The 24,290-nt window shown below is 36.3% G+C and overlaps 2 protein-coding genes across 7 annotated transcripts; both read left to right on the top strand.

The window, feature by feature from the left end:
- The first annotated feature begins 222 nt into the window (after nucleotides 1–222).
- On the top strand, nucleotides 223–14,006 carry LOC115969507 (dicarboxylate transporter 2.1, chloroplastic-like). 6 transcript variants are annotated; one of them, XR_004086992.1, is made up of 6 exons: nucleotides 223–1,185; nucleotides 2,589–2,902; nucleotides 4,866–5,314; nucleotides 5,712–5,841; nucleotides 7,464–7,586; nucleotides 13,931–14,006. XR_004086992.1 is itself a non-coding variant. In XM_031089169.1 (5 exons), exons 1-4 carry the CDS (start codon nucleotides 382–384, stop codon nucleotides 5,825–5,827), a joined length of 1,683 nt encoding a protein of 560 aa, XP_030945029.1. In that variant the 5' UTR covers nucleotides 223–381; the 3' UTR covers nucleotides 5,828–5,841; nucleotides 7,464–7,868. The 6 variants fall into 6 exon arrangements, 3 of the variants coding, with proteins under 3 accessions (XP_030945029.1, XP_030945030.1, XP_030945031.1); XR_004086994.1 differs by lacking the exon at nucleotides 13,931–14,006 and adding an exon at nucleotides 7,221–7,285 and having other exon boundaries at nucleotides 7,464–7,870; XR_004086993.1 differs by lacking the exon at nucleotides 13,931–14,006 and adding an exon at nucleotides 7,217–7,285 and having other exon boundaries at nucleotides 7,464–7,870.
- LOC115969506 (dicarboxylate transporter 2.1, chloroplastic-like) lies at nucleotides 11,558–17,899 on the top strand. The gene is made up of 4 exons (XM_031089168.1): nucleotides 11,558–12,588; nucleotides 13,931–14,244; nucleotides 16,747–17,195; nucleotides 17,569–17,899. Exons 1-4 carry the CDS (start codon nucleotides 11,761–11,763, stop codon nucleotides 17,682–17,684), a joined length of 1,707 nt encoding a protein of 568 aa, XP_030945028.1. The 5' UTR covers nucleotides 11,558–11,760; the 3' UTR covers nucleotides 17,685–17,899.
- The last annotated feature ends 6,391 nt before the right edge of the window (nucleotides 17,900–24,290 follow it).

Below are 24,290 nucleotides of genomic sequence, written 5' to 3'. Positions count from 1 at the left end.
ATCATCCAAAATTCTATTCTTTCTTTTTACTCTACTCGCAAAACTCTTCTACTATAGTACAATGTGTCCAATACACATGAGCCGTTTAAGAGCTTGGGAGAAACAAAAGAGAAAAAGACAAAAAAGCTTTTGGTTAAGAAGCAAACAGACGTCAACTTCAAGAAGTACTACTATTTTCCACAAATTTCCCCCTCACAAACCAAACTCCCAAAACCTTTTTTTTTTTTTTTTTTTTCTTTTTACCTTTTGGAACTTTGGAAGGTCCGTTCTCACTTCACACACTTTGGTATCAACAACAAAAACAGAACAAACTCAAAGAACCCAATCTCTGTACTCTCCATCTCCAAACTCTTTCTTCACTTCCAAAACTCTCAACAAAAAATGGAGAGTTTTGCTCTTTCTTCTCTCTCCACTTCCTTCTCTCTCCCCACTCGCTCTTCTTTCCTTCATCATCGTTTCCACCACCACCACCACCCCATCTCCACTCCTCACTCCATCCCCACCCTCCGATCCTCTTCTCTCTTCTATCCAATCAAGCCCACCCCAAACTCCTCCCTCTTCAAACCCCGTTTCCTCCCTCCAATCCACTCCTCCTCCTCCTCCACAAATTCCCCAAACCGCCCTCCCCCTTCTCCACAAATTACACAATCAGCCAAACCAATACCACTAATACTCTCAGTCTCAATTGGCTTAATCGTCCGATTCCTCATTCCCAAGCCCCCCGAAGTGACCCCACAAGCCTGGCAGCTCCTCTCCATCTTCGTCTCCACCATCGCCGGCCTCGTCCTCAGCCCATTACCCGTCGGCGCGTGGGCTTTCTTGGGCCTCACAGTCACCGTCCTCACCAAAACTCTCTCCTTCGCCACCGCCTTCTCCGCCTTCACCAACGAAGTCATCTGGCTCATAGTCATATCATTCTTCTTCGCCCGCGGCTTCGTCAAGACCGGGTTAGGCAACAGGATCGCCACTTATTTCGTCAAGTGGTTGGGCCGCAGCACCTTAGGACTGTCCTACGGATTGACCATAAGCGAAGCCCTCATCGCACCGGCTATGCCCAGCACCACCGCGAGGGCCGGCGGCGTGTTTTTGCCCATAATTCAGTCGCTGTCGCTCTCTGCCGGGAGCAAACCCGGCGACCCATCTGCCAAAAAGCTCGGTTCTTATCTTGTTCAGTCTCAATTTCAGGTCTGGTTATGTTGCACATTAGATTTCATTTGGTTTTGAGTTTTAATTATGATAATTTCGAAACATTGATATTCGCTTTTGTGTGTTTCTCATTATTAAATGAGATCGTGTATGTATGATATGAGGGTCGTTGAAGTTATAACTTTTTTTTTTATTATCTAGTTGATGCTCGGCTTTTTTTTTTTTTTTTAAATTTTTTTATTGTTTATATTTTAAAATTTTGATTAAGTTTAGTGATGCTATTGGGATTTTTATATAGTTGATGTAGACCCTTTTTTTAATATTAAATCTGCCTTATCTATGTGTATCAAAAAAAAAAAAATCTGGTTATCTATGGTGTTAGTCCAATTGCACATTTGAGAATGTTTACCAGCTATTATTTTATTTAATTTGTCAATGAAAACTTACTAGATATAGGAGAACTTTTGGATATCCATTGGGTTATGTCGTGCAATGGCTTGTTAGATTCCGTTGTATATAGTTATTTATTTATTGATAAAGAATACCGTCATTTTTTTTACCTCTTTTCCGATTTGCGTTGCGGTTGCGTGACTGCCTTTTGAGTTTCTGTTCAATGCAGTTTTTCCATTGGCCATTTTGTAGTCTAAATTGGTCAACTCTATAACAAAAGCTATGGTCTTCCGGCTTCCTCATCTCTTTCTTTAGTGTACTAGGAACATGTCTAATGGTTGATGTGTTGGACACATATCCCTCATCAATACCTGGATCATCTTTTATGATTTTGTTACTTAAAACATTTTGAAATGTCCCCTTCACATGGGTATGAAGAAATCATCTGCTCCACATGTTTTGTTTTGGTTCAATTGATCAAGAAGAGTGGGAGTAATTAGGATAAAAAATGGTCATTTTCTGATGATCTTTTAAGACAGTCAGAGTATTAAAATATATGGGTTTAAAGAGGAAAATGCAGTAGTAATTGAATTGCTTGTTTTTAAGTTATTTTACAGAGCCTAGTAGAAATGATTCTAGGTAATAGTGCTTGGACAATAAAAGGAAGGTGTGTTCATTTTCATGAAAGAAAACTGCAGATAGAGTTTGCTTCTTGGGTTGATTTTAGTTCAGGGGATTGATAATGAGTTTTTTTAGTTATTTTTTGATTTATCTCATGTTGATAACTACCCCCAAGTTTTGGTACTAATGCTTTGTTGTTGCTGTACCTCAGGTTGATAAGTAGATATACTTTTCCATTTTTTTCCCAGGACAAATAGATGTGTTAGCTACATTAGATGGTATCTACAATTCCTTTTTCAGCATCTATGCATATCGTACTCTGTCCTTGTTAAATTTATGACTCTATGTTATTCCATGATTGATGTTGTTAATTTTGTCATCATGTGATACCTAGGCAACTGATGCATTGCTCATTTGTGATGTGCTGACAGTCTTCTAGTAACTCTAGTGCTCTTTTCCTAACTGCGGCAGCTCAAAACCTGCTCTGCCTCAAATTGGCTGAGGAGCTTGGGGTGATAGTTTCAAGCCCTTGGGTTAGTTGGTTCAAAGCTGCTAGTTTACCAGCAATTGCCTGTCTTTTAGCTACTCCTCTAGTCTTATACAAGTTATATCCTCCTGAAACCAAAGACACACCAGATGCCCCTGCCATGGCTGCAAAGAAATTGGAGCATATGGGTCCTGTTACAAGAAATGAGTGGGTGATGGTCGGTACAATGCTCCTTGCAGTCTCTTTGTGGGTCTTTGGGTATGTAGTATGCCTTACTTTGTGATAGTTGTTATTAAATTGCCATCTCATATATATATAAACACACATATATCACCAAATTGTTCCTTTTTTTTCCCTGCTGATAATTAGTAGCACAAAAGTCAATTGTTTAAAAAAAAAAAAAAAAAAAAAACTACTGGGAGAGTTGAATTCTCCATTTATTTTTTTGTATCCCTTGATTTGTTAACACTTTTTTGGCAATCGAACAAGACTCAAAACATAAAATAATACTCTTGGGTGTCTAGAACAACTCACTACAGCATATTCCAGGAATTAAAAAATTACCAAACTACCCCTATTTTTTGCAAAACTTTATTAAAACTGAACCAACAACTTTCTAAAGTAAAGAAACTAAATACTTAGATTCAATAATAACTAAAGTAGCCTTTAAAAGGTGCCAAAAAGCCCCCCACATCAAAATTAGTCCATAATTCTAGGATCATTTAGTATTTAATCTTGTTTCTCCTTGAACACTTTACTTTTTGCATCATTAAGCCTAATGTATAAGTTATCATTTTAGGACCTTATAAAACCCCAAAAAGAGTAAACAAAATTGGTGAAATAATTTCAAAAATTGTAAATGGATGTTTAAAAAGTCTTCCCATGGTAAAGATTGAGCCCTATATCTTTCAAAAGCTACATGAAAATTTTTGTCCTTCCCCATAAAAGTCGGACCCACTGCATAAAGCCCTCACCTTTTGTCCTTACCCCCAATTTTTATTTGGAAAGCTTGATTCCCGGACTCAAAACTGCAATCTGCACTACCTCTATAAGCATCAATCAAATTGCCAAGATTTACCCAACAATTTCTATGCCTACTACATTGCAACCCATCACATCTCTATATGTTCTTCTAATAGAAATAGGCACATCACAGATTTCACTTACCTCTAATTCTAGATCTTCACCTTCCTGGCTCAACCATTTTTATATGGTGTAGAATGCTCCTCATACTTCTTCGTAACAAAATTCTCACTACTACCACCATCCATAATTATGTCACAAACCTTCTTTCTGATAGTGCCCTGTGATTAAAACCTATTATGGTGTTGCATTGGCTCTTGCAAGCTGCACCATAAAATTTATGTGCTCAAGACCATGTTCAACAAATGCTTGGCCCTCAAAAAGCCTGATTTTCTCCAACCCTAGGTTTTGATGACTAGGGTTTTGGTTTGTCAGTGACAAACCAAAACCAATTGTCAGTAGCATTTAAAAAGCGGTTAGGATTTCTTGCACCATTCATTGGTTATCTTCCTTGAACAGATCAAATTTGACCTTTGGAATAGGCTTTTTACCATGGTCCTCTGGTGTAGGATTGTCTGTATTTCTTCTGCCAGTTGCCATTATGCCAGAGTATTCCCTCTTCTGAGACCAACCAATTAATGCAGCAGAAGTGATAAAGTCCTGAGTCCACAGGGTTTTGAAATCCACCAAAAATAAACTCTATAGATTTTATTGATTGAAAACTGAATTAATTATCTTGGTTTACTACTTGTAGGCCAATTTATAGGCTCTACAATTCTTTTTCTCTAAATAATAATCTTATTAAACTAATCCTAACCTATATGGTATGTAATTGAAGACTCTATTTTGACTAATATAACCCCTAAAATAAAGAGCTAAAAATCAAAATTAAACAAATAGAGATTGATACCTATATCTTGTTCTAGTTTACCAGTGTTGCATGAAAATATGTCCTAGATTTTATCCGTGTGTGTTTATATTTTTTCCTGGAATAGAGCTTTCGTTTGAATGTAAATATATTTCTAAAAGCAATCGTTATATTCTTTTAGTAATGCCTGCAGCTCAATATATTTGATGTTCTCATCATTGTTAGCTGAAAGTTGCAAACTCATCATATCTTCAGTATGTGGTTTCTATTCCAATGTGTTTTTGTCCTATTAGGTTTTTGAATAACTAATATTTCTTTGTCCACTTGCAGTGATGCTCTTGGTATAGCAAGTGTTGTAGCTGCAATGACAGGCTTATCCATTCTCCTTTTGTTGGGAGTCCTTGATTGGGATGACTGCTTAAGTGAAAAATCTGCATGGGATACCTTGGCTTGGTTTGCCGTTCTAGTGGGTATGGCAGGCCAATTGACGAACCTTGGTATTGTGACCTGGATGTCTGATTGTGTCGCCAAATCGCTTCAATCTTTCTCTTTGAGTTGGCCAGCTGCATTTGGTGTTCTTCAGGCTTCTTACTTCCTCATCCACTACCTCTTTGCAAGTCAAACAGGTCATGTTGGAGCTTTGTACTCTGCATTCCTTGCTATGCAGTTGGCTGCTGGGGTTCCTGGCGTGTTAGCAGCTCTGGCTTTAGCATACAATACAAATCTTTTTGGTGCCATAACACATTATAGCAGTGGTCAGGCTGCTGTATACTTTGGAGGTGTGACTCTTACACATATCATGCATAACTTTCTGTTGATTCATGTTTTTGTCCTTGTTTTTAGATGACAAGTGATTTAGCTCTAGTTATTCTTCTGATCTATTGTTTCTGTTTCTTATGACTTCTATTTTTTGGACGGTTTTAATTTTCAGCAGTTCATTGATATTGATGTAAAAGAAAATATTTTGTCTTGAATTTTAACATGGGCATTTACCATAGAAGAAATTCAAGATGTCTATTTCCGTCCGTTCTTCTTGATTTTAAGGACTAACAATGAAGTATCTCTTTATGGAAAGCCTTCAGAAGTTAATATTATGATTTTACCCCTTTTAAGATCTGTTGCTGGATGGTGTCTAATTTTGTTGTTGTTGTTGTTGTTGTTGTTCTTACTCAACAGCTGGTTATGTAGACCTTCCCGATGTATTCAAAATGGGATTCATAATGGCTGTTATCAATACTAGCATCTGGGGAGTAGTTGGAGCTTTTTGGTGGAAATTTTTGGGCCTCTATTGATTTTCAATTTCAATGTAAGTAAATGGCCTTCCCTGTTCTACCTTTTCCTCTTTGAGGACATTGTTGAGCTCATAATTTTATCTCAGCAAATTTTCATTTTTAGCTGTTATCTTTAATAGCTTTAGCTCTGTTTTACCATTGCATTAGTGAAACAAATCTCATTGAAATATGATTCTTTTTAGGGTGGAAATCAAAATTAACGATTTGTGTCAATCCTGTTCTCTTCCTTGTTCAATTTTGCATGGAACCTTAGGTCATGCAGTTTTTTTGGTTATTGATTTTCTGTTTTGTACTCTACCATGAAGAAAAGAATTTTTTTCATTTTTGCTGCGCCAAGCATGCTTCACTTAGGATTCGTTTGGTTAGAGGGGTGAAAAAGTGGGAGGATATAAAATAGTAGGAGGAAGGAAAAGTGGGAAGATAGAAAATATTTTAATTTCTCTCTTTTTTGTTTAGTTGGGAGTGGAAAAGAGGAGAGATAGAAACAGTTAGTTTGTAAAAATTTACTAATATACCCTTTGTTAAAAAATGATTCCCAATTAAAACAAAAAAAAAAGTGCCAAACAACCAAAAAAAAAAAAAAAAAGCAATCACCCAAATTTTTTTTTTTAAATCACGTCTAGTTAAACAAAATAAAAAATAAAAAGAAGAAAGACAAAACAACTATCACACCCAAGCCCTAGGAAAAAATAAAATAAAAGAAGAAGAGGAAGCAATGTCCAGAAAAGGCAAAAGAAAAAAAGAAAAGAAGAAAAAAAAAGGATGAAGCCCATGTGCAAGTACACATGGGCATTTTTGTCAATCAAGAAAAAATGCATCTCCATCCAGTTTTCTCCTTATTTTGGAGAGAAAACATTTAGGTGGAGCCAGGAGAAAACACCTAGGCTTCACCAAAAATGTTTTACTGAACAACTTTGTGCTTAATGTTTTTCAGTGAACAACTTTGGGATTATAATGTCTTTGTAGTGAACTATGATTATTTTTTTTTTTTGTTGGGTGTGGAATTTTTTAGAACCCTACTTTAATATGATAATTGAAATGAAGAATAAATATAATTGAGAAGCCTGGGAAAAAGAAAAGAAAAACCTTCTGCTCATGTATTTGCAACATTTCAAGTGAATACCATTAGATGGCATGAATGTATAATTGGTAAATGATGTTTTGGTTAGTAGGTTCCTAAGAGCAACCGCATTCGTCCTTTGCAAGAAAAAAATATACTTTTTATTTTATTTTATACATCTATTTTTACAAAACACTTGCATCAATTTATTTTTTCTATCATCTATATTATGTAAATAATAATATATTTTTTTAATTTTTTATTATATCAAACAAACCACTATCCACATGGCCTCACTTACCTTTTTCTTTCTTTGTTGTGAGAAGAAGACAGATGAGAGAGCTACATGACGGGGAGAGAGAAAAAAGAATAAAAAAATCATTTGCATATGAACAGATGTATGTTACTTTAGCAGTTTTGTATATTTGCACATTTTTACAAGTACTAACGTAAGTATTTTTTAGATTAAAATGTGCAAAATTGAATACCTTCTATATTTTACAAAATTTTGCAACCACATCAATCATAATGTCAAATATGTAAAGCACTGATTGTCTTATCACTCTTACGCCACAGGTGTATGCAACAAACGCTTCACATGTACTTGGGATCTGCACATGTGGACCTCACATGTATATGAGAGATGTTGCATGCATCCGTTGACATAACATATCACATCGTGCTGGGCAACTATCCTAGGTAATGGATTCTGTTTGGATTTTTATTTTATTTTATTTTATCGGTAAATAAAAACTTCATTGAAAATAAGAAAGACAAAAAAAGAAGAAGAAAATTTTACCTGGAATTCTATCCACTATTTCTTAATGCATTCACATGAAGAGCTAAATACTTCTAAATAGATCATTGGAGTTCAAAATTTGTATAGATTTGCATATTGGAATTCCTATTGGAGCAGCGTTGACAAATTATTAGCAGTTTGAAATAAACTTTGATGTACGTAATTTCTGTGTCGAGCTAGATCAAATCAATACACCTTGACCCTTCCCTAAAGTCATGAATGGTAGGCAGGTATGGAACTTCGTAAATTGGCTGAGCTCTTCAAGAATCAGCCTTACTTGATTGGCGTCAAAAGTATATGCTGTTGAAACGAGGGAACTATAAAACAATTAACCGAAGCAAAATTAAGTTACCCATCTAGATTAAAAATTCTAATATTGCCAAAACATAGTCAAATGGTTCACAACACAGTAAGTAAATACAGTTCTTAGGGATAACAACTTGCTTCCTCGGCTTGTAATGGTAAAATTAATGGTACAAGCAAAAGCCGAAAGCGACTATTCTGGATGGAGGACATCCTAATTTTTCTATTCCCACTTTGTTGCAATTTTTTTTTTTTTTTTTCAATTACATATAAGGAAGTGGTGTCTTTTGGTTAGATTATTCCACTCCTTATTCATGAGATACCCCGAAAATCTCATGGACTGATAGTATGCTGGATGGAACTTGAGCCTTTGGGTTTCCGGCACGTCCTTCAAACCTATTGAGTCTAGTAGTCCACTACTTGATTGTTTCAAAAGGGACTGTTACGCTTCTTTTCTCCTCATGTAGTGATTTTTGGTAAATGTTGATACTAGCAAATTCTTGGTATACTAATCCGTCAGTTCATGGACTAATTCAATTGCACAGAAGAATGGTTTTTTCTATGCACTATAATCCCTTCAAACTCGTTAGACTTGCATGAGTGGAAGGATTGTGTTCCGTGGAAAAAAAAAATGTATATTCTTATTAAAACAAAAGACTACAAAATATATTACGCTTCCTCAGTTTGAGAAATTCTTGGAGGAAATAGACACAATAAACGCCCACAACACGCGCATTTAGCCCCCTATTTATCCACACAAAGGAGCTGGAGATGAGATCTTTACCTAGCAATAGTAATCTGTAATCCTACAGTTTCATTTGCTCCTCCCATGGGAATATTTGGTTATAGCATACTATTGCATCTTCCAGTTTAATTTTATGGAAAATTCTTTTTCCCCATAACCTTTCATCCGAATTACAATGTTCCTCCTACAATTTCTGATTGGTCAATTAACCCCCTAATTTGAATGAATTGCCACAATGTCCATCTTGCCATCTATATTGGAGTTATCTTGGACGAAAAAGTTAATCATATACAAAACACATGACAACTAAAATACTTGTCATTTGGTTTTAAAAAGAATGGATGTTATGTGTGTGTATATGTGATAAAAGGAAGCAAACATATCCTAAGATGACATGTGAGTATGTAGATATGTGCAAAATGCATTTTTATGTCATTTTTTTCTAGAAAGCAAGATAAAAAAGACATGGCCAAGCACTTGCTCACATGGCATTGACAAGGAAGGTAAATTGCAAAAGGAATAAGTAAAGCTCACTTCACTCCACAGCATAGCCTAAGTGCCTAACAAATGCAATCTTGCAATTCTTTTTGGCAAAGTATTTTATCTCATGCAAACGGACATATAGAAATAACAAGAACACAAATGTTAAATTCCTATAAAGTTGATAACAAAATCTTTTAATAATTTTACTATTTCCAAATGAAAAATAATTTTATTTTGGCACAAAAAGAGATTGAAAAGGGATATTTCATTTTTGTGACCTCAAGGGCATTTGTGCAATTTTTGAAATTTAGGGGTCATTTAATGATTTCATGAAAATTTTGGGGTAAAAAAATGTTATTTAAAAAGTTTGGGGGTCAAACATGAAAATTTATTAAAATTTGAGGGATCAAAGTTTAATTTTTTGAAAAAATTAGGGGTCGAAATGTAAACTGTGAACAGATTTAATGTTGAAAATGTAATTTTGTGAAAGTTTGAAGTTGAAAATATAATTTTGAAAAGTTCAATGGCATTTTTGTGGTTTCAGCTAGGCTGATGGTTGATGGGTTTTGTTTTTAAACTGGGAAGCGGCCTGATTGGTTTTATTTGTTGGGTTTGGGTTGATTTTGAAGTGGGCCGAAGGTTTAGTTTAAGAGGATTGGAGGATTTGAGAGTTGGGTTTGAATTATGGATTGGGTTTGGTTTGGGTTTTGAATTACAATAAATCCCTCTTCTCTGCTCTGTTCTCTCAATTCTACTAGCCGTTGGTTAGTTTTAGTGTTTGGGTTTTGAATTATAGATCTTTCGCTCTCAGACTCAAAGACTCACTCTCTGTTTTGTTCTCTCCGAACTCTCAATCAAGGGACTGAATTAAATCCAACGCAATCCCAGAGATAGAAACACAATGATGGAGAAGAGAATGAGTGAGTCTTTGTGTTTCTATCTCTGAAACTCACAGAGAAGAGAATCATTTGATTTTGCAATGATGGAGACTTGTTCCGACTCTCATTCATCTCCTAAGAGATTACTTTTTGATGTTGGGTCATTCGATTTGGATATGTACTGCTTAATGATTTCATGCCAGAGAGGGGAAAAGATGCAATGGACTTGCCCAGTCAAAGGGTTTTGATGAAACTCATTCTATTTCAGTGCCTCGTCAACACATCAGATCAAACACCTTTGCCACTGCCACTGCCACTGGTCACAGAGAACGATGACACTCCTTTGGAAGAGAAGAAGCTCCAATATCGTTTCAGACTCACCTGGGGCGCCCACCACAAAAGATCGAATCTTGGTTCTTCGAAACCTCATTCCAATTCCCAATTTCCAGAATTGAACATCAAAAGGAAGAGGTTTTCTCCATCCACTGCCACTGCAGGTCCGGAATTGAAAGCTTCTCTACTACAAGAAGAACCAGAACCAGAACCAGAGGCTTCTGCTGCACTCAAGATAGTCCCGCGGCTGAAAATCATTCCACTAAAGAAACCCCATCATTTGGGAAGCTCTTCTGCTACACCCATTGCCATTCCTAACTACTCTGCAACAGTGCTATCTAAAAAAAAGTCTCCCATACCCAAACCTAAGAGGCAGAGGATCAACCCCACACCCACATCTAGAGTCATTCAGCAAGCGGGTCCTGACTCACCACACGTCTTGTCCATCCAAGTCAAACACAAAATCAATAAACTCAAAGGTCAGGATTTGAAGCTTGTTATACAGAAGCAGTTGTCCCTAGCCGGCATGGATTCTTCCTCTGCTCGGCTTTCCATTCCAAAGGGTCAGATGAGGGCTGACTTTCTCACACAGGAGGACCAAGAGCAAAGAGAACCAAATAGCACCAGTTGCAAAGGAATGCAAGTCCCCTTGATCGAGCCCAGCCTTGCAGATTCAACCTTCATATTGAAGAAGTGGAAGTTGGATAGCGGCATCTCCTACATCTTTGGCTCTGGGTGGCAAACAGTGGCGAAGAAGAATTGACTCAAGGCAGACGATATCATACAGCCTTGGTCCTTCAGAGTCAACCAAAGACCCTGCTTGGCCCTTGTTAAGCTTTAGATTTTTTAGTTACAATTTTTTTTCATCTCATTTTTCCACTTATCATGTACTTGACTTGGTACAGTTTTTTATTTATTTTGGTATTCTGCCTTCAAACTTTTTGTATCACCTTCTCTAAACGCCCAACCACGCAACTAACCCCACTAGGTTACAATGGACAAAAGTTGAGGACTAATAAACAACGTGCAAAACTCTTCCACTATAGTTAAGAGCTTGGGAGAAAGTAGAGAGAAAAAGACAAAAAAGCTTTTGGTTAACAAGCAAACAGACGTCAACATAAAGAAGTACTATTTTCCACAATTTTCCCTCCTCACAAACCAAACTCCCAAAACCATTTTTTTTTGTCTTTTCACCTTTTGGAACTTTGGAAGGTCCGTTCTCACTTCACACACTTTGGTATCAACAACAAAAACAGAACAAACTCAAAGAACCCAATCTCTGTACTCTCCATCTCCAAACTCTTTCTTCACTTCCAAAACTCTCAACAAAAAATGGAGAGTTTTGCTCTTTCTTCTCTCTCCACTTCCTTCTCTTTCCCCACTCGCTCTTCTTTCCTTCATCATCGTTTCCACCACCACCACCACCCCATCTCCAAATCCTCACCGTCCATCTCCACTCCTCACTCCATCCCCACCCTGCGATCCTCCTCCTCCTCCTCTCTCTTCTTTCCAATCAAGCCCACCCCAAACTCCTCTCTCTTCAAACCCCGTTTCCTCCCTCCAATCCACTCCTCCTCCACAAAGTCCCCAAACCACCCTTCCCCATCTCCACAAATTACACAATCAGCCAAACCAATCCCACTAATACTCTCAGTCTCAATTGGCTTAATCGTCCGATTCCTCATTCCCAAGCCCCTCGAAGTGACCCCACAAGCCTGGCAGCTCCTCTCCATCTTCGTCTCCACTATCGCCGGCCTCGTCCTCAGCCCATTACCCGTCGGCGCGTGGGCTTTCTTAGGCCTCACAGTCACCGTCCTCACCAAAACTCTCTCCTTCGCCACCGCCTTCTCCGCCTTCACCAACGAAGTCATCTGGCTCATAGTCATATCATTCTTCTTCGCCCGCGGCTTCGTCAAGACCGGGCTAGGCAACAGGATCGCCACCTATTTCGTCAAGTGGCTGGGCCGCAGCACCTTAGGACTGTCCTACGGATTGACCATAAGCGAAGCCCTCATCGCCCCGGCTATGCCCAGCACCACCGCGAGGGCTGGCGGCGTGTTTTTGCCCATAATTCAGTCGCTGTCGCTCTCTGCCGGGAGCAAACCCGGCGACCCATCTGCCAAAAAGCTCGGTTCTTATCTTGTTCAGTCTCAATTTCAGGTTTGGTTATGTTGCCCATTAGATTTCATTTGGTTTTGAGTTTTAATTATGATAATTTCGAAACATTGATATTCGCTTTTGTGTGTTTCTCATTATTAAATGAGATCGTGTATGTATGATATGAGGGTCATTGAAGTTATAACTTTTTTTTTTTTATTATCTAGTTGATGCACGGCTTTTTTTTTAAAACTTTTTTTAACTTTTTTTTTCATTGTTTATATTTTAAAATTTTGATTAAGTTTAGTGATGCTATTGGGATTTTTATATAGTTGATGTAGACCCTTTATTTATTATTAAATCTGCTTATCTAATATCTATGGTGTTAGCCCAATTGCACATCTGTGAATGTTTACTGGCTATTATTTTATTTGATTTGTCAATGAAAACTTACTAGATATAGGAGAACTTTTGGATATCCATTGGGTTATGTCGTGCAATGGCTTGTTAAATTCCATTGTATATAGATATTTATTTATTGATAAAGAATACCGTCATTTTTTACTCCTTTTCTGATTTGCGTTGCGGTTGCGTGACTGCCTTTTGAGTTTCTGTTCAATGCAGTTTTTCCATTGGCCATTTCGTAGTCTAAATTGGTCGACTTTATAACAAAAGCTATGATCTTCTGGCTTCCTCATCTCTTTCTTTAGTGTACTAGGAACATGTCTAATGGTTGTTGTGCTGGACACATATCCCTCATCAATACCTGGACCATCTGTTATGATTTTGTTACTTTACGCATTTTGAAGTGTTTCCTTCACATGGGTACGAAAGAAATCATCCGCCTGTTTGGATCGATGCTCCACATATTTGTTTTGGTTCAATTGAGCTAGAAAAGTGTGAGTAATTAGGCTAAAAAATGGTCATTTTCTAATGATCTTTTAAGACATTCAGGGTATTATAATATATGGGTTTAAAAAGGAAAATGCAGTGCTAATTGAATTGCTTGTTTTGAATTTATTTTACAGAGCCTAGTAGAAATGATTCTAGGTAATAGCGCTTGGACAATAAAAGGAAGGTGTGTTCATTTTCTTGAAAGAAAACTGCAGATAGGGTTGATTTTAGTTCAGGGTATTGATAATGAGTTTTGTTTCTTTATTAGAGACTCTTAATTTTTTTGATTTATCTCATGTTGATAACTAGATATACTTTTCCATTTTTTCCCAGGACAAATAGATGTGTTAGCTACATTAGATGGTATCTACAATTCCTTTTTCAGCATCTATGCATATTGTACTCTGTCCTTGTTTATGACTCTATGTTATTCCATGATCGATGTTGTTAATTTTGTCATCATGTGATACCTAGGCAACTGATGCATTGCTCATTTGTAATGTTTTGACAGTCTGCTGCTAGCTCTAGTGCTCTTTTCCTGACTGCTGCAGCTCAAAACCTGCTCTGCCTCAAATTGGCTGAGGAACTTGGGGTGATAGTTTCAAGCCCTTGGGTTACTTGGTTCAAAGCTGCTAGTTTACCAGCAATTGCCTGTCTTTTAGCTACTCCTCTAGTCTTATACAAGTTATATCCTCCTGAAACCAAAGACACACCAGATGCACCTGCCATGGCTGCAAAGAAATTGGAGCATATGGGTCCTGTTACAAGAAATGAGTGGGTGATGGTCGGTACAATGCTCCTTGCAGTCTCTTTGTGGGTCTTTGGGTATGTAGTATGCCTTACTTTGTGATAGTTATTATTAAATTACCATTTCATATATATCTACACACACACACATATATCACCAAACTGTTCCTTTTTTTTTTCCCTGCTGATAATTAGTAGCAAAAGTCAATTTAAAAAAAAAAAAAAAAAACTACAGGGAGAGTTGAATTCTTTATTTTTATTTTTTTGCATCCCTTGATTTGTTAACAGCTTTTTGGCAATTGAACAAGACTCAAAACATAAAATAATAGTCTTGGGTGTCTAGAACAACTCACTCCAGCATATTCCAGAAAATATAAAAATTACCAAACTACCCCTATTTTTAGTAAAACTTTGTTAAAACTGAACCAACAACTTTCTAAAGTAAAGAAACTAAATACTTAGATTCAATAATAATTAAAGTAGCCTTTAAAAAGTGCCAAAAAGCCCCCCACATCAAAACTAGACCATAATTCTAGAATCATTTAGTATTTAATCTTGTTTCTCCTTGAACGCTTTACTTTTTGCATCATTAAGCCTAATGTATAAGTTATCATTTTAGGGCCTTATAAAACCCCAAAAAGAGGAAACAAAATTGGTAAAATAATTTCAAATAAAAAGTCTTCCCATGGTAAAGATTGAGCCCTATATCTTGTCCTATGTTAGTCCTCTCCACTTGAAAAAAAAAAATCACCAGGGATTTGTTGAATTCAAAATTGAAATTTCCTTGCCATGTAAAGGGATATTTTAAATATATCAAAATCTTGAATCTCTTAACATAGAAAATCCCAAATATGTATAACCCAAATTTCTTTTCGTCATTCTTTAATAGATTGACAATATAGACCAAATTACTATCTGAAATAATATAAAAAGTTTCCCACACTAATAAAATCAACTTGTTGGATTCATTAGAATTGTAATCAACTTACGAGCTTGATCTTTGAATTAATAAGATATCAACTTACGAGCTTGATCTTTGAATTCATAAGATTTGTGATAAGACTTAACGAAGTTCTACTGTTTTAATAAATTTGTGATCACTCTCCACATTAAACTCCGTGACTTCTTTATGATTTTTTTGCCAAAGTTTTTCTTCTACTTCTAATTGTTTAACTTGCAAGGATGTCTGATCTTGTTCTTCAACTTTCTTGTCTAACTTTGGCTTCTCCTCTTTCAAAAGCTACATGAAAATTTTTGTCCTTCCCCATAAAAGTCTGACCCACTGCATAAAGCCCTCACCTTTTGTCCTTACCCCCCCAATTTCTATTTGGAAAGCTTGATTCCCAGACTCAAAACTGCAATCTGCATTACCTCTATATGCATCAATCAAATTGCCAAGATTTACCCAACAATTTCTATGCCTACTACATTGCAAACCATCACATCTCTATATGTTCTTCTAATAGAAATAGGCACATCACAGATTTCACTTACCTCTAATTCTAGATCTTCACCTTTCCTGGCCCAACCATTTTTATATGGTGTAGAATGCTCCTCGAACTTCTTCTTAACAAAATTCTCACTACTACCACTATCCATAATTATGTTATAAACCTTCTTTCTGATAGTGCCCTGTGATTAAAACTTATTATGGCGTTGCATTGGCTCTTGCAAGCTGCACCATAAAATTTATGTGCTCAAGACCATGTTCAACAAATGCTTGGCCCTCAAAAAGCCCGATTTTCTCCAACCCTAGGTTTTGATGACTAGGGTTTTGGTTTGTCAGTGACAAACCAAAACCAATTGTCAGTAACCTTTAAAAAGCGGTTAGGATTTCTTGCACCATTCATTGGTTATCTTGAACAGATCAAATTTGACCTTTGGAATAGGCTTTTTACAATGGTCCTCTGGTATAGGATTGTCTGGATTTCTTCTGCCAGTTGCCATTGCCAGAGTATTCCCTCTTCTGAGACCAACCAATTAATGCAGCGGAAGTGATAAAGTCCCGAGTCCACAGGGTTTTGAAATCCACCAAAAAAAAAACTCTATAGATTTTATTGATTGAAAACTGAATTAATTATCTTGGTTTACAACTTGTAGGCCAATTTATAGACTCTACAATTCTTTTTCTCTAAATAATAATCTTATTAAACTAATCCTAACCTATATGGTATGTACTAGGACTCTATTTTGACTAATATAACCCCTAAAATAAAGAGCTAAAAATCAAAATTAAACAATGTCTAAATTTACAAAAAATAATTATAACTCTTCTGATAATAGAGATTGATCCCTATATCTTGTTCTAGTTCACCAGTGTTGCATGAAAATATGTCCTAGATTTTATCCTTGTGTGTTTATATTTTTTCTGGAATAGAGCTTTCATTTGAATGTAAATATATTTTTAAAAGCAATCGTTATGTTCTTTTAGTAATACCTGCAGCTCAATATATTTGATGTTCTCATCATTGTTAGCTGAAAGTTGCAAACTCATTATATCTTCAGTATGTGGTTTCTATTCCAATTTGTTTTTGACCTATTAGGTATTTGAATAACTAATATTTCTTTGTCCATTTGCAGTGATGCTCTTGGTATAGCAAGTGCTGTAACTGCAATGACAGGCTTATCCATTCTCCTTTTGTTGGGAGTCCTTGATTGGGATGACTGCTTAAGTGAAAAATCTGCATGGGATACCTTGGCTTGGTTTGCTGTTCTAGTGGGTATGGCAGGCCAATTGACGAACCTTGGTATTGTGACCTGGATGTCTGATTGTGTCGCCAAATCGCTTCAATCTTTCTCTTTGAGTTGGCCAGCTGCATTTGGTGTTCTTCAGGCTTCTTACTTCCTCATCCACTACCTCTTTGCAAGTCAAACAGGTCATGTTGGAGCTTTGTACTCTGCATTCCTTGCTATGCAGTTGGCTGCTGGGGTTCCTGGCGTGTTAGCAGCTCTGGCTTTAGCATACAATACAAATCTTTTCGGTGCCATAACACATTATAGCAGTGGTCAGGCTGCTGTATACTTTGGAGGTGTGACTCTTACACATATCATGCATAACTTTCTGTTGATTCATGTTTTTGTCCTTGTTTTTAGATGACAAGGGATTTAGCTCATCTATTGTTTCTGTTTCTTATGACTTCCATTTTTTGGACGGTTTTAATTTTCGGCAGTTCATTGATGGTGATGAAAAGAAAATATTTTGTTTTGAATTTTAACATGGGCATATATCATAGAAGAAATTCAAGATGTCTATATCCGTCCGTTCTTCTTGATTTTAAGGACTAACAATGTAATATCTCTTTATGGAAAGCCTTCAGAAGTTAGTGTTATGATTTTACCCCTTTTAAGATCTGTTGCTGCATGGTGTCTAATTTTATTTTATTTATTGTTCTTACTCAACAGCTGGTTATGTAGACCTTCCCGATGTATTCAAAGTGGGATTCATAATGGCTGTTATCAATACTATCATCTGGGGAGTAATTGGAGCTTTTTGGTGGAAATTTTTGGGCCTCTATTGATTTTTAATTTCAATGTAAGTAAATGGCCTTCCCTGTTGTACGTTTTCCTCCTAGAGGACATTGTTGAGCTCATAATTTTATCTCAGAGAAAATTTTCATTTTTAGCTGTTATCTTTAATAGCTTTAGCTCTGTTTTACCATTGCATTAGTGAAACAAAGCTCATTGAAATATGATTCTTTTTAGAGTGGAAATCAAAATTAACGATTTGTATCAATCCTGTTCTCGTTCAATTTTGCATGGAACCTTAGGTCATGCAGTTTTTGGTTATTCATTTTCTGTTTTGTACTCCATGTACAAAAGAATTCTTTTTATTTTTGCTGCTCCAAGCATGCTTCAATTAGGGTGTGTTTGGTTGGAGGGGTGGAAAAGTGAGAGGATAAAAAATGGTAGGAGAATGGAAAAATGGGAGGATAGAAAAAATTTTAATTTTTCTCATTTTTGTTTGGTTGGGAATGAAAAAGTAGAGAGATGGAAAAAGTGAGTTTGTATAAATTTACTCATATACCCTTTGTTAAAAAATGATGCCCAATTAAAACAAAAAAAGTGAAAAAAGAAAAAGAAAAAACCAATCACCCAAATTTATTATAAAAAAAAAAAAATCACGTCTAGTTAAATAAAAATAAAAATAAAGAAAAGAAAAACAAAACAACTATCATGCCTAGCCCCTAGGGGAAAAAAAGAAGAAGAAGAAGAAGTGGAGGCAACTTCCAGGAATGCCAAAAAAAAAGGAGGACGAAGCTCATGTGCAAGTGTACACTGCATATGGGCATTTTTGTCAATCTAGGAAAAATGCAAGTTTTCTCCCAATTTTGGAAAGAACATTTTGGTGGACCTGGAGAGAAAATATTTGGGCTCTATCAATTTTTTTCCTTCACCTCTCTCCAACTAAACACTCACCAAAAATGTTTTACTGAATAACTTTGTGCTTAATGTTTTTTAGTGAACAACTTTGGGAGTATAATGTCTGTGTAGTGAACTATGATTTTTTTTTTTGTTGGGTGTGGAATTTTTTAGAACATTACTTTAATATGATAATTGAAATGAAGAATAAATATAATTGAGAAGCCTGGGAAAAAAAAAAAAAAAAAAAAAATCTTCTGCCCATGTATTTGCAAGTTGCAACATTTCCAGTGAATACATTAGATGGCATGAATGTTTAATTGGTAAATGATGTTTTTGATATTTAAACATTTTGACCTAGTAGGTTCCCAACCTGATCAATCATAATGTAAAATATGTAAAGAGCTGATTATCTTATGCCACAGGTGTATGCAACAAACGCTTCACATGTACTTGGGATCTGCACATGTGGACCTCACATGTATATGAGAGATGTTGCATGCACCCATTGACGTAAGATATCCCCTCATGCTGGGCACCTATCCTAGGTAATGAATTCTGATTGGAATTTTTATTTTTTATTTTTATTGATCGATAAATAAAAACTTGATTGAAAATAAGATAATAAAAAAAACAAGAAAATTCTGCTTGGAATTTTATCCACTATTTCTTAATGCATTCACATAAAGAGCTAAATTCTTCTAAATAGATCATTGGCGTTCAAAATTTGTATAAATTTGCATATTGTGGAATTCCTATTGGAGCAGCGTTGACAAATTATTAGCAATTTGAAATAAACTTTGATGTATATAATTTCTGTGTCGAGCTAGATCAAATCAATACACCTTGACCCTTCCCTAAAGTTTTGAATGGTAGGCAGGTATGGAACTTTGTAAATTGGCTGAGCTCTTCAAGAATCAGCCTTACTTGATTGGCATCAAAAGTATATGCTGTTGAGACGAGGGAACTATAAAACATTTAACTGAAGCAAAATTAAGTTACCCATCTAGATTAAAAATTCTAATATTGCCAAAACATAGTCAAATGGTTCACATCACAGTTAGTAAATACAGTTCTTAGGGATAACAACTTGCTTCCTTTGCTCACGACGGTAAAATTAATGGTACAAGCAAAAGCCAAAAGCTACTATCCCGGATGGAGGATATCCTAATTTTTCTATACCCACTTTGTTGCAGTTATTTTTTTTCCCAATTACATATAAGGAAGTGGTGTCTTTTGGTTTGATTATTCCATCCCCTATTCATGATACACCTTGAAAACTTCATGGACCAATAGTGTGCTGGATGAAACTAAAGCCTCTGGGTTTACGGCATGTCTTTCAAATCTATTGAGTCCAGTAGTCCACCACCCGATTGTTTCAAAAGGGACTGTTACACTTCTTTTCTCCTCATGTTGTGATTTTGGGTAAATGTTGCTGCTAGCAAATTGTTGGTATACTAATCTGTCAGTTCATGGACTAATTCAATTGTATGGGCAAAGTATTCTTGGAAGAGTTGCACAGAAGAATGGTTTTTTCTATGCACTATAATCCCTTCAAACTCGTCAGACTTGCATGAGTGGAAGGGCTGTGTTCCGTGGAAAAAAAAAGTATATTCTTATTAAAACAAAAGACTACAAAATATATTACCCTTCCTCAGTTTGAGAAATTCTTGGAGAAAATAGACACAATAAACGCCCACAACACGCGCATTTAGCCCCCTATTTATCCACACGAAGCTGGTGGAGATGAGATCTTTACTTAGCAACAGTAATCTGAAAGCCTCCAGTTTAATTTTCTCCTCCCATGAGAATATTTAGTTATAGCATACTATTGCATCTTCCAGATTAATTTTATGGTAAATTCTTTTTCCCCATAACCTTTCATCCGAATTACAATGTTCCTCCTAGAATTTTTGATTGGTCAATTAATCCCCTAATTTGAATGAATTGCTGCAATGTCCATCCTGCTGGAAAAATCTCTTATGCATCAGGCGCGTGAGATACTAGCTCCATCCTGTCATATATATTGGAGTTCTCTTGACCGAAAAAGTTAGTCATATACAAAACATGTGACCCATGGGCCAACAAAACTAGTTGAAGTCCATAAAAAAAATGCAAATTTCGTAAGTTGCAATTGGTTGCAATAAATTGACTAAACACAAACAAAAAAATTGATACAAATTCATAGTTCATCATGATTAGGGTTGTCCATGTCAGACTTAGACATGACAAACTACCTAATCCAAAGTCATTCAAACCTAGAACCGCTTGATCTAACTGATGTGGTAGTCAACGAAGGGTGTAGATTGTCCAAACCGATCAAGATTGGTTTGAGTGGTGGTTCTGCCCTCCTAGATTTTTTACTTTGACCAACCTGACATATACTACTTTAGTTCGTTCTTCTCCAACATGTTGTTACACTCCACCATAATTAAAGTGCCAAATCTAGTGAAGATTTGACAAGATTCCAACCAAATATAGTTTTGATGATCTGATGCGATTGCTATTGGATCTAGTGAGATATCCACCAGATTTCAGATTTGACAAAGTTCTCAAAATCTCCACAATGACCTACCATCAACAACGAGGATGACAAATTCAACCAATTTAACAATTGAAAATTAGATGGCTTTTTGATTGGCAATTTGTGTTCTAATGATTGGCAGTGGGTCTTAGTTTTTAAAACCTAATAAATTTGGGTTCAGTGCAGGTTGCTGAGCAATCCGATTGAACCCAACTTGTGGAAACCTTAATCACGATAACATCTTTTTTTCCCTATACTTCTTCATGAATGAAATAGTTTGTTTGACACCCCATAACATCTATCCAAAGTGATAGTAACTTGTTTTGAATTTAATCTTAAATCTCAACATTGAAATGACAACTAAAATACTTGTCGTTCGGTTTTAAAAAGAATGGATGTTATGCATGTGTATGTGCAAAAAAAGGAAGCAAACCTATCCTAAGATGACATGTGATCTATCCTGGATGACATGTGATTTATCCTAGATAACATGTGAGCATGTAGATATATGCAAAATGCATAGATATGTAACTTTTTCCAAAAGGCAAGATAAAAAAGACATGGCTAAGCATGTGCTCACATGGCATTGATTAGGAAGGTAAACTGCAGATGAATAAGTAAAACTTACTTCACTCAACAGCATAGCCTAAGTGCTAACAAATGCAATCTTGCAATTCTTTTTCCCAAAGTATTTTATCTCATGCAAAAGGACACAAAAAAATAACAAGAATACAAATGTTAAATTCCTATAAAGTCTAATAACAAAATCATTTAGCAATTTTATTATTTCCAAATGAAAAATTTTATTTTGTCACAAAAAGAGATTGAAAAGGGATTTTTCATTTTTGTGACTTTAAGGGCATTTGTGCAATTTTTGAAATTTTAGGGGTCATTTTATGATTTCATGAAAGTTTTGGGGTAAAAAAATGCTATTTACAAAGTTTGGGGGTCAAAGATGTAAATTTCTTAAAAGTCAAGGGATCAAAGTTTAATTTTTTGAAAAATTAGGGGTCGAAATGTAAACGGTGAAGAGATTTGGGGTTAAAAATGTAATTTTGTGAAAGTTGAAGTTGAAAATATAATTTTGAAAAGTGCAATGATTGATGGGTTTTGTTTTTAAAATGGGAAGAGGCCTGATTGGTTTTATTTGTTGGGTTTGGGTTGATTTTGAAGTGGGCTGAAGGTTTGGTTAGGGGATTGGAGGGTTTGAGAGTTGGGCTTGAATTATGGATTGGGTTTGGTTTGGGTTTTGAATTATAATAAATCCCTCTGTTCTGCTCTGTTCTATCAATTCTACTAGCCGTTAGTATAATTATAGATCCTTCACTCTCAGACTCTCAGACTCACTCTCTGTTTTGTTCTCTCCGAACTCTCAATCGAGAGGCTGACTCAAATGCAAAGCAATCCCAACTCTCAACTAGTCGTTAGTTATTTTTAGGATTTGGGTTTTTTGAATTATAAAACCTTCATTCTCAGACTCAGAGAAAGACTTACTATTACAATTTCTTGAATTACTTACCATTCTCCTCTCCAACAGGAAACCCTTCTCTCTCTCTCTCTCTCTGTTTTTTGTTTTGCTTTCTTTATTGTGTTTCTATCTCTGAAACTCACAGAGAAGAGAATCATTTGATCTTACAATGATGGAGACTTGTTCCGACTCTCATTCATCTCCTAAGAGATTACTTTTTGATGTTGGGTCATTCGATTTGGATGTACTGCTTAAAGATTTCATGCAAGAGAGGGGAAAAGATGCAATGGACTTGCCCAGTCAAAGGGTTTTGATGAAACTCATTCTATTTCACTGCCTCGCCAACACATCAGATCAAACTCCTTTGCCACTGCCACTGTCACTGGTCACAGAAAACGATGACACTCCTTTGGAAGAGAAGAAGCTCCAATATCGTTTCGGACTCACCTGGGGTGCCCACCACAAAAGATCGAATCCTGGTTCTTCTAAACCTCATTCCAATTCCCAATTTCCAAATTTGAACATCAAAAGGAAGAGGTTTTCTCAATCCACTGCCACTGCAGGTCCGGAATTGAAAGCTTCTCTACTACAAGAAGAACCAGAACCAGACACCCAAGATAGTCCCACGGCTCAAAATCATTCCACCAAAGAAACCCCATCATTTGGGAAGCTCTTCTGCCACACCCGTTGCCATTCCTAACTACTTTGCAACAGTGCTATCTAAAGAAAAGTCTCCCATACCCAAACCCAAGAGGCAGAGGATCAACCCCACACCCACATCCAGAGTCATTCAGCAAGCGGGTCCTGACTCACCACCTGTCTTGTCCATCCAATTCAAACACAAAATCGATGAACTCAAAGGTCAGGATTTGAAGCTTGTTATCCAGAAGCAGTTGTCCCTAACTGACATGGACTCTTCCTCTGCTCGGCTTTCCATTCCAAAGGGTCAGATGAGGGCTGACTTTCTCGCGCAGGAGGACCAAGAGCAAAGAGAACCAAATAGCACCAGTTGCAAAGGAATGCAAGTCCCCTTGATCGAGCCCAGCCTTGCAGATTCAACCATCATATTGAAGAAGTGGAAGTTGGATAGCGGCATCTCCTACATCTTTGGCTCTGGGTGGCAAACAGTGGCGAAGAAGAATTGACTCAAGGCAGCCGACATCATACAGCCAGGGGCAGAGCCAGAAATTTTGGTTTGGGGGGGCCAAGTTATAATGCTAATATATTAGTTAAGACAAACCTCTACACACATGTATATAAATTAATTTACTAAGAGAATTTATCATTTTCTAAATTTTAATGAGTATATAAAAGTCATGTATTTCTTCTATTAAACATGTATAAAAATTTATCATTTTCTACATAGTTTAATTTGTTAAACCTCTTAAATTATATGATTTTAATATAATTTCTTTTTCTTTTAAGAGCACCATTGAAATAACTCAAAATTTGGGAGGGCCAACTTCAATTTTTACATGCTACATTTTTTAAAATGTAAATAATATACATACTATAAATTAATTTTTTAAAATTTTGGGGGACCTTGGCCCCCCACCTTTGTGTGTGGCTCCGCCACTATTACAGCCTTGGTCCTTCAGAGTCAACCAAAGACCCTGCTTGGCCCTTGTTAAGCTTTAGATTTCTTAGTTACAATTTTTTTTCATCTCATTTTTCCACTTATCATGTACTTGACTTGGTACAGTTTATTTTTTGGTATTCTGCCTTCAAACTTTTTGTTTGAATATGGCATTTCAATCCTCAAGTTACAAAATT

Source organism: Quercus lobata, chromosome 11 (genome assembly GCF_001633185.2).
Source record: "Quercus lobata isolate SW786 chromosome 11, ValleyOak3.0 Primary Assembly, whole genome shotgun sequence".
NCBI classification, from domain to species: Eukaryota; Viridiplantae; Streptophyta; class Magnoliopsida; order Fagales; family Fagaceae; genus Quercus; species Quercus lobata.
The sequence above is the reverse complement of the archived record's forward strand: the minus strand, read 5'-3'. Positions and strand labels throughout refer to the sequence as shown.

Coding starts and splice junctions, on each gene's coding strand:
- LOC115969506 (XM_031089168.1), top strand. CDS start 11,761: ATGGAGAGTTTTGCTCTTTCTTCTCTCTCCACTTCCTTCTCTTTCCCC. Junction 14,245..16,746: donor GTCTCTTTGTGGGTCTTTGG/GTATGTAGTATG, acceptor GTCCATTTGCAG/TGATGCTCTTGGTATAGCAA. Junction 17,196..17,568: donor GGCTGCTGTATACTTTGGAG/GTGTGACTCTTA, acceptor CTTACTCAACAG/CTGGTTATGTAGACCTTCCC.
- LOC115969507 (XM_031089169.1), top strand. CDS start 382: ATGGAGAGTTTTGCTCTTTCTTCTCTCTCCACTTCCTTCTCTCTCCCC. Junction 1,186..2,588: donor TTGTTCAGTCTCAATTTCAG/GTCTGGTTATGT, acceptor ATGTGCTGACAG/TCTTCTAGTAACTCTAGTGC. Junction 2,903..4,865: donor GTCTCTTTGTGGGTCTTTGG/GTATGTAGTATG, acceptor GTCCACTTGCAG/TGATGCTCTTGGTATAGCAA.